Source organism: Impatiens glandulifera, chromosome 8 (assembly GCF_907164915.1).
Source record: "Impatiens glandulifera chromosome 8, dImpGla2.1, whole genome shotgun sequence".
Lineage (NCBI taxonomy): Eukaryota > Viridiplantae > Streptophyta > Magnoliopsida > Ericales > Balsaminaceae > Impatiens > Impatiens glandulifera.
In genome coordinates this window covers 36,046,026-36,055,821 of record NC_061869.1, presented here as the reverse complement: position 1 = coordinate 36,055,821, position 9,796 = coordinate 36,046,026, and the positions used below count along the sequence as shown (strand labels likewise).

At 31.0% G+C, this 9,796-nt stretch overlaps 1 protein-coding gene across 2 annotated transcripts; it reads left to right on the top strand.

Moving 5' to 3' along the window:
• The first annotated feature begins 210 nt into the window (after window positions 1–210).
• Window positions 211–7,665, top strand: LOC124912449 (RNA polymerase II C-terminal domain phosphatase-like 3). 2 transcript variants are annotated; one of them, XM_047453068.1, is made up of 13 exons: window positions 211–333; window positions 512–1,169; window positions 1,244–1,376; window positions 1,467–1,522; window positions 2,328–2,388; window positions 2,482–3,111; window positions 4,001–4,384; window positions 4,466–4,612; window positions 5,010–5,278; window positions 5,968–6,079; window positions 6,185–6,442; window positions 7,178–7,224; window positions 7,458–7,665. In XM_047453068.1, the coding sequence occupies exons 2-13, from the start codon at window positions 538–540 to the stop codon at window positions 7,570–7,572; spliced, it is 2,844 nt and encodes a 947-aa protein (XP_047309024.1). In that variant the 5' UTR covers window positions 211–333; window positions 512–537; the 3' UTR covers window positions 7,573–7,665. The 2 variants fall into 2 exon arrangements, with proteins under 2 accessions (XP_047309024.1, XP_047309025.1); XM_047453069.1 differs by lacking the exon at window positions 2,482–3,111.
• Window positions 7,666–9,796: the final 2,131 nt, after the last annotated feature.

The following is a 9,796-nucleotide window of genomic DNA, read 5'->3' as shown; positions in this document are numbered from 1 at the left end:
AAAATTTCCAAATATATTTCTACTACATATATATTGTTATATGTATTTTTTTTATTGATGTTTATAAAGTTATAACCAAAGGCTGACGTCACGCAAATTAGTGTATAGCATTAATGACGTGGAATTTAAACCTAGTGGGGGTACGATAGATTTCTGCCTCATGTTCTTGCTATATATAGGATCTTCTCCTATTTTGAGTCTTCTCCTTTTCGTCTCTCAAACTCTCATGCGCCGTTCTTCTTCTCTCTCTCGTTCCATTGATCATCATTCTAAACCCTAAACCTCTATCGATTTTGAATCTATCGATTCAGCCATTCTAAATCGTAGTTTGAGGTACAGTCGATATCTAGGGTTTGAAAACCGTTTATTTGAACGGCTTGTCTCTTTCGTTTTATGTTTCGCTTTACGCTGTTTTGTTTTCGTAGACAAATTCTTCTTTATTTGTATCTTACATAAGATCTGTAATAATACATTGTCGTGTCCACCGATATTGATCTGTTTTCCCTTTTAGGTAATTCGAAACTAACGCAACATAGGATGGCGATGGTTAAATCTCGTTCCATTGAAGAAGATGAGAAGGAGAAATACTCGGTTGCGGATGCAGTTGAAGAGATTACTGAGGAAGAGTTTAATAGGATGTCTTCTGGGCACACAAATTCCAAGAAATCCACCAGGCAGCGTCAGTCTACTGGTTTGACGCAGGGTTTGTGTACGTATCAATTGCCTGCAAAGTATGCCTCCTCACTATTTAGTCTGGCCTGGGCCCAGGCTGTAAGAGGTGATCCCCATGAAGTTCTTCCGGAGTCCAAATCCAAGCCGTCTGAATCAGACGATAATGAGAGTGATGAAGCAACTAGTTTGGACTCTCCTGCAAGGGCACAGCATGACATGATTGTAATTGATTTGGATGATGACTGTCCTGCAGAGGAAGGGAGTGATAGAGTTGGAGTTGATTTAGAGGTGAATGATGAATTGATTGTTCATGATGATAGTCTGTTGGATGGTGATATCGTTGTAAGTGAGAAAGAGGATGGAGAATTGGCTAATGGTGATATAGTTTTGGAATCTGATGTTGATGATAGTTTAAAAGAAGACGAACTTATGGAGGATAGTGAATTGTTGACCATTCTTGGTGAACTGGAGGCTGTTACTTTAGTTAAAGCAGAGAGGTGAGCTATTTGACATGTCTTGGTTGGTTATAATGGATTATATTGACTTATCGATGTTTGTTTTGTGTTTGTAGTTCATTTGGGGAAGTTTGCACTCGACTTCATGACTTACTAGTTAAATTGCAGGAAGTGCTTTCAGACGGTTCGGAACCTGGGATTGGTTCTTGGAATCACCTTTCATTTACTGCTTTGCAGACTGTCAATTATGTAAGGCACCACCCATTCAAGGGCTACTGATTATACTTTTTCTTAAATAAGTGTTCTCAAGCTAAATGACTAAAATTTCATGTATTGTAGGCGTTTATCTCTCTGAGTCAAAACCAGAAGGTACAGCATAAGAGTATTCATCAAAGGTACATTTTCTCTTAAAATATTTATCACTCATTAAGGGATTTAGGTTTGATAACACCTGTTATTACTTACTTAACTTAAATGATTAAGTGCTTATTAGAGTTAACTTTGTTTGACAATGGTTACTTGAAAATTTAAAACTACTTAGGCCTTGTTAGTTTCTTATGTAGGTTATTTTGCTAAAAAGACGCCACAGTTATAAATATATGATGAAAATATATTTTTTTTCTAAACTAGGATGTATTAATATTTTAGTTTGTTATTTGAAAGATTTGATTGACGTAGATTGTTGATTTGGATAGTGAGTTATTTGAAATTAATCTCTTATAACCTACGTCTAAACAAAGCTCTACTTATCTAGATTCAATTCAAATTAAGCTAAAAATCTAGCTTAATTTGGTAAGCTATATAAAGTGTCATAAAGACAAATACAACTCCCTATAAATTAATCTCTTATAACCTACGTCTAAACAAAGCTTTACTTATTTAGATTCAATTCAAATTAAGCTAAAAATCTAGCTTAACTTGGTAAGCTATACAAAGTGTCATAGAGACAAATATAACTCCCTATAAATGAATCAAATTACGTATTGATAAGGGTGGAATATTCTCTAAATACTTTCTCTACATTACATCCACATTTTATAAAGTCACTTACATACTCAGTAATTATGTACTTCATATTTATATATTTTCATTTGATTTATTCAATATGTATCTTTCAAAACTAAATTTATTCAGCTCTTGAAATTCAGTATTCAACATTCCACATTTAATTATCAGTTCTTATCCTGAATTTCCTCACAGGTTACTATCCTATGCTAAAAGGCATAATCCAACAATGTTTCTTCCTGCTCAAATAAGAGAGGTTTAGTTTATTTTTCTTCAACTGTTAATCTAATTTTTGCTAGGTGGCAATAATCATTATATTTATTGAAGAATTAATTCTACTTGGTTACAGATAGAGATCATGGTTCAAGACTTAGATGAATCCCCTGCCTTTTTGACTTCAATAGACAATAAGAAGAACGATTTGACCGGAGTCTCCGAATTTCGCAGTGACAAGAAAATAGAACCTTTAAAATTAGATTCTGCCCCCCATATGGATCTCCCCAAAGTCCATGATGTTGACAGTCTTCCGGTCATAGTGAAAAAAACAATACATATTCATGAAACCAATGCTGTCAAACAAAAAATTGGGCTCAATTCGTCTCTCATGCCCGAACGACTTCCTAGTCCCACCTTGTTAAAAGGATCATTTGTTGGAGGAGAAGATTTTAGAACTTCTTCTGCTTTGCCACCAGCAAAGTTGAGAGATCCTCGACTTCGGTTTCTCAACCCCGAGGCATATAGTTCTGGAGAAGTGACAATGTCAAGGAGGCAAAAGCCTATGGATGATCTTGTCTCCGATGCTCCTGTCCATAAAAGGAAAAGAAATGGATTGGAGAATGAGCAACAACAGCTTAATGGAAGGAGACAGTTGGAAAACATGGAAGGAGGTGTAACGTTGATGAAGACCGCTTCTCTTCCAAACCCCACTCTTCTTGTTCAGAAGTCTGAGGGGACACTACAAACTCGATCTCAAAGAGCAGTAAGATTAATACTGAATTTAATTCCTTCATTTCTGGATGCTGACAATTTTCTCTCTTTTCCTTCCTCCAGAATTAGACTTTTCTTTAGTTGTTGATAGCAGCATAGTATTGAAACATTTTTAGTATAATAATCAAAGGCCATACAAATTTAGGCCTTGTTTGATGTGGGTTATTTGGAATTCTATCAACAATATCTATTCATCGATCACATCATTTTGTATCCGGAGGCAAAGCTTGACCAAATATCGCCCCCTCTTTAATACTGAATTTTATTCCTACTCTATTGATCTTTGAGCCTCTATTGAAAAACAATTCTTCCAGAACTAGGCCTTGTTTGATGAAGGCTTATTTGAATTATCCATTATGCCCATCTTCAATAACTTCATTTAAGTCATCAACCAAAATACTAAATTATCCTTATTTTTTTTATAATATTATAATGAAGACATTTTAGTCCTATTTCTCAAATAACCTACTATTTACATTAAACACATTTTCTCTCTTCAAAATAGGCCTTGTTTGATGTGGGTAATTTGAGAATAATTTCATATAACTCACTTTCCCATATAAAACTTTCCACTCATCAATAACATCATTCAAATCATTGATTTCGTTGTTAATCTAATGCTCTAAACAGAATGGTTCTTGTTTTTTTGGTCAAACTAAACACTATGAGACCCGTCTGATGAGGTTATTTAGCTGTTGTCGATGCTATATTCTCCTTTACCATCCTTTCTCTCCTTTCCCCTTTTGGCTATTTTTATTTTCTCGTTTGTATTCCAAAAACTCGATTTCACTTTCCATGAAATAATCTCTTTTTATTTATTTGTGGAAATTTATTAGTTTTAAGTTGCTGACAATCTTTAGTCTGTTTTGTTAAACTTACAGGATGAAACTGAAAAAATCTGCATGAAACCTAGCGAATTGGGATCTGGATCTCAAAATGCAAAAAGTCTAAAGGATTATTCTGTTACAGGCTCCATGTCTTTGTTATCAGGGGCACTGCCCGACATTTCCTCCCAATTCACCACAAAGCAGAAAAACAATATTGTTTCTGTTACTCAGACATTACCGTGTCCTCCCTCACAGTCATCATTGCATGATCATTGTAGTAATATGGATGCGCAACTTCTTGAAGGATTTAGTCAACAGCAAATAGCCGCTATTCAGAAAGAGAGGATGAAGAGGATCGAAGAACAAAAGAAACTGTTTTCTGTCCGCAAGCTTTGTCTTGTCTTAGATTTAGATCACACCATTTTAAATTCAGCTAGGGTATGGTTTTTGTTGTCTTTTACCTATTTAGATTGGTTTGACCTACAAGTTTGCTAGCTTATTCTCTTTTTGAATTTTCAGTTTGCTGAAGTTGACCCTGTTTATGAAGAAATATTAAAGAAGAGAGAGGAGCAAGAATGTGGAAATCCTAATCGTCTACTCTTCCGTATCCCTCACATGGGGATGTGGACCAAGTTACGTCCCGGGATCTGGAACTTCTTAAAGCAGGTCCCGTTCTTACACTTTTTGACCTAATCTAGAGTAGTTAGTCATTACAATTTCTAATAATACAAAAAGTTGTCCCGTCTCGAGACTTGAATCCAAAAACTGGATGATATGGAAGCACTTTTGTTTTTACATCCAAAATCGGCCATGATGATTGAAAACCTTAAATTGGAAACATTAAAAATTTGGTTTTTGTATGTGGTTAAATTTCGTACCCAATTTTTTTTTATGAATTACAAAAATTAAAAAACAAAATAATTTCTTTGAATTGGGACTTCTGTATAAAAACAAAAGTTAGGTCGTAAAAGATTCAAAAACTTACTAGTCTGATTGGGATAGAGAAACATGAATTTTAAGTTAGCTGTGGATTTCATGCTCATTTATAAATTGAATTTTGTAGGCAAGTAAGCTATTTGAATTGCATCTTTACACAATGGGAAACAAGATGTATGCGACTGAGATGGCGAAATTGCTAGATCCTAAGGGAGTGTTGTTTGCTGGACGGGTTATGTCCAGGGGTGATGACGATGATTCTGTTGATGCTGAAGATAGGTTTCCTAAGGTTAAGGATCTGGATGGAGTATTGGGGATGGAATCAAACGTAATTATTATGGACGATACGGTTCGAGTATGGCCTTATAACAGACTTAACTTAATAGCTGTAGAAAGGTTAGTAATATGAGAGCTTATTTGGAAACTATTATTTTGTTAGAATCACAAATCTAATTAACACTTGCCAAAGTTAAAATTTGAATGATTTTTCTTTTCCATTTGGTATTTGGGCTTGAACTTTCAAATGAGCCATTTGAGGCTCGAATTTACACTTTTTTTTTTTTTTAACTATACAGGGTTTTCACCTCAAATGTATCGAGCTTCAAATGACCATTTCAAAAGTTTGTGCCCCAAATGACAAATTTGTCCATATATATTTTTTCTGTAAATCATGATTTAAAATATTTTGAATGTTGAACAGGATTTGATTATAGTAAATTTTATCGTTTTATCTAGTATACAAATTATTTTCTAGGATTCGTTTTGTTTTTGTAAATCATGATTCAAATTATATTTTGAATGTTGAACTAGATGGATTATAGTGTGAATTTTATTGCTTGTACTGATACAAATTGTCTTCTTGGTTTGGATCCAAATTACAATATAACCTTTGTTTCATTTGGTATAAGGATCTGTGATCAAATTATTTTTTACATTATTATAATAATCATAGGAAACATAAAAAATGAAGTTTTTTTAGGATTATGATCCACATGAAATAAGTTGATATATATCCTCATTCTATTAGGATAAAACTTGTCTTCTATTATGATATACTTACCCAAACACCAACATTTATTTTGTAGGTATATTTATTTTCCTTGTAGTAGACGTCAATTCGGGGTCCATGGCCCTTCACTTCTCGAGATTGATCGCGATGAAAGACCCGAAGATGGGACTTTAGCTACATCTCTTGCGGTGAGATTGTTGTTTCTAGTCTATTATGGACTATACCTATTTGTTATAAAGCGTTTTGTGTTGTATAGTCTTTATTTAGTATTTTATTTATATAATAAATTATAGGTAATTGAAAGAATACACAAAGAATTCTTCTCTCAACGTAGTCTAGTTCAAGCTGACGTTAGGAGCATACTAGCTTCACAGCAACGGAAGATACTTTCTGGTTGTCGTATAGTCTTTAGTAGAGTTTTTCCAGTTGACTTCAACAATTATCATAAGCATCATCTCTGGCTGATTGCTGAACAGTTTGGTGCTGAGTGTACCAATCAAATTGATCATAAGGTTACTCATGTTGTTGCCAATGCACCAGGCACTGACAAGGTTTGCCGTTTTCCTTATCTACTTTTTTTTTTTAATTCATCTAGAAATTGTTACTAAAAATTTGAATTTATTTCCAAATGTATCTTCATATGGGCGGAAAAAAAGGGTTTCCAAAGAATGGCGATCTCTCATTAGAACCGGATCCTAATCAAATAGACTTGCATTTTATTTAGGTTATCAAGATATGATTAATTTATTTCCAAATGTATCTTCATATGGACGGAAAAAAAGGGTTTCCAAAGAATGGCGATCTCTCATTAGAACCGGATCCTAATCAAATAAACTTGCATTTTATTTAGGTTATCAAGATATGATTAATATATTAAAACCATATTTGAAAGTTAATTGAAAAGACTTCGATATTTTACCTTGTTGTGTGGATCTAGATGAAACTATATGTTTCTGAATAGAACAATATACTTGAGACATTAATTTATCTTAAATGAGACCATGTTTCAGAATAGAACATGAACCACCGGATCTAGATGAGAAATTGTTAATAAATTTTTGAATTTATTTTCAAATATAATTTCAAGTGGATGTAAAATTGGGTTTCCAAAGAAAGGCGATTTCTCACTAGACCCGAATCCAGATCTAGAAAGTGTTTCCAAATGCCATGTTTCAGAATATAATTTTTTTAGCAGTTTCATTTGGATTCAGATCCAATAAGGCCAAATTTATATGTTTGTTTTTAGCTGTTTTCTTAACATGTTTATTATTCTTGGTTCTGCACAGGTAAATTGGGCTCTGTCAAATGGTAGATTTGTTGTTTCTCCTGGTTGGTAAGTAAAGTATCTATCCCTAGTTTATTTAACAAAATGGCCTCATTGCATGAAAACATTTTTTTATAAAAATGTCCAAATACAAAAATAGTTGAAAACTAAACTAATTAGGAGACTTTGCATTAAAAATTGTTTTTGTATTTGGACAAGTGTTTTTTGATGGGACCAATTATAAAATATTCTACTAATTTATACGTTATTTTTTTTCTCATTTTCTTTACGAAATAAAACAGGGTTGAGGCATCGGCTTTTCTTTACAGGAGGGCAAATGAAAAAATGTTCGCAATTAAACTAACTACAAATAATCAGTCCTCCCAAACAGACACAAGCAAAGTGAACAAATATTGATTTGATGGTCTATGGCAGTCTAATCTGACTAAACCATTTCTTTAAAAATCTTGTAGCCTTTTGTTTGAGGTTAACCAAGTAAAAATGGGAAATTGATAGACTTTTAATCAGGAATTTTTGATCGTTAAAAATTTTACTTAACTGAACAAAACAATTGGTGATATTTTTTTTTACATAATTACTTAGAGATTTGGGTTATTTATTTAGTTAACTTAGTATTATTAAATTTCTTCCTAAATCAATTAATTGACAGTTTCTTAAGCCTATTATGATATATTAGGAAGAATTTTGTGCGGGTAAAATATAAATTATTAAAGAAATTAATTTTTTTAATAAATCACTAATAATATATTGAAATAAAAAATAGAACATTTTTATTTTACATTTTATTTTACTTTAGTAAATAGTTCTTCTCACATATTTTTTCTTCGTGAACGTTTATCTCGTGATTTTACGCTTACCAACAATTTCATTCTACCCTAACTTTATACCTCAATGCTCAATTGACTTAACTATAACTTTATTTTGTTTTCATGAATTTTTTTTACCCTAATTTTATACCATCAATGCTCAATTGACCAATAATCTCATTCCATATTATCTATTAATTCAAATTAGATCTTCTTATCTTGTGACCTTAACTTTCACTTTAGAAAAATAAATTAATTTTCTTGTCTATTTTAACTATAGTATCAATTTTTTTCCCAATTAATCTCTATCTCTTTATCTTACTTTCACTTCGACTAATAAAAGATCATGTCATTCCATATTTATCTATCGATCACAATTGATATCTATTCTCCTAATATATTTTATAATATACAATTCGATATTATCCTCAATTTGGTTAACCATCCATTATTCATATTTATACCCTAATAATTGACCTCTCATATGTGACTTTACAATTTTTCACATCAATCAAATCATCCATTTCTAACATCACTAATCTCTTTTACTGACATATTATTTTGTGACCTCGCATATTCTAAAATATAGTAACAGACTTTTTAATTCGCTCCTTAACTAACTTCTCATATTGCCTGACCTAACATAATTTTATTTTGGTCAAATTAACCATATCTGACGTTATGAATTTTTTTAATTTCTTTTACCCTCGCTTTCATCCATTAATTTCTCAATCGAATTCTTATAGTATGTCCTTACTTATATCGATTAACTAAAACTATTTCATTTCACATTTTTATTGTACTAATCATCAATCCATTTTCTCATATTTTACAATAAATATGACTTACTTATTCTGAAAGTCATACTTTTATTTGACATATTAACCATTAATGTTTTTTAATAGTTTAAAATTTGTACTTCATGGAATTTAAACTATGATTTTTATTATGTAGCATTAACATTTTAATCACTAGATCACTTAATATTGTTAAGTTACATTTATAATTGTGTATATATATAATTTATAAAATTAACAATTAAAAAATATTTATATATACAATATTTATAATTTTAAGATATTTAAATTAAAATTTTATTTTAAAAATTTATTAAAATTTTCGATGAATGACTTATTATTATATTATTTATGTTGATTTTTTAAATTATTTTTTTAAATAAATTTTGAATTTTATTTATTTATATTTATTATTAAAATAAAAATAAAGAAATGTGTAAATTTCTTTTATAATTAACTAAATTCTTTTCTTTACTAATTTATATATATTAAAATAATAAGTTTCTCGGAAAACCAATCACCAATTTCAATCAAAAATCAAAGTTTCACATGTCTCTTATCTTTTAGCTAACTAATTACTAATTTCAATTGACCTCTAATTTCGTAACCTCGCGATCATTTCTTACCGATCTCTTATCTTTTGACAAACCATATCATAATCACACTTTAACTCGTTTCTTATCCATAAGAAGACAACACCAACCTCGATTGACATTTATAATCGCGATTTCACACTTTGCTCAATCAAATATTTGATTAGTATTTTTTAACCCTTTTCAATTGTTATTGGCCTATTATATTTTGATAAACCACACCAATCATATTTGGTTATAGAGTTATACTTGTTTTTGTTAGGTTACAAGTTCGAAATGTAAATAAAATATTTTAAATTTATTTTTAATTATTTTAAATTTATGGGCGGGTAAATCCATAATTCGACCCAAATATTTATTTATTTATATATATATATATATATCCAAATTAACTATAACTTGACAATCCGGACACTTTAAAATT

Excerpts from the sequence above, each read along its gene's own strand:
- LOC124912449 (XM_047453068.1), top strand. The coding sequence starts at position 538 with ATGGCGATGGTTAAATCTCGTTCCATTGAAGAAGATGAGAAGGAGAAA. Across the intron at positions 2,389-2,481 it reads TTCCTGCTCAAATAAGAGAG|ATAGAGATCATGGTTCAAGA; the intron begins GTTTAGTTTATT and ends ACTTGGTTACAG. Across the intron at positions 5,279-5,967 it reads AACTTAATAGCTGTAGAAAG|GTATATTTATTTTCCTTGTA; the intron begins GTTAGTAATATG and ends TTTATTTTGTAG.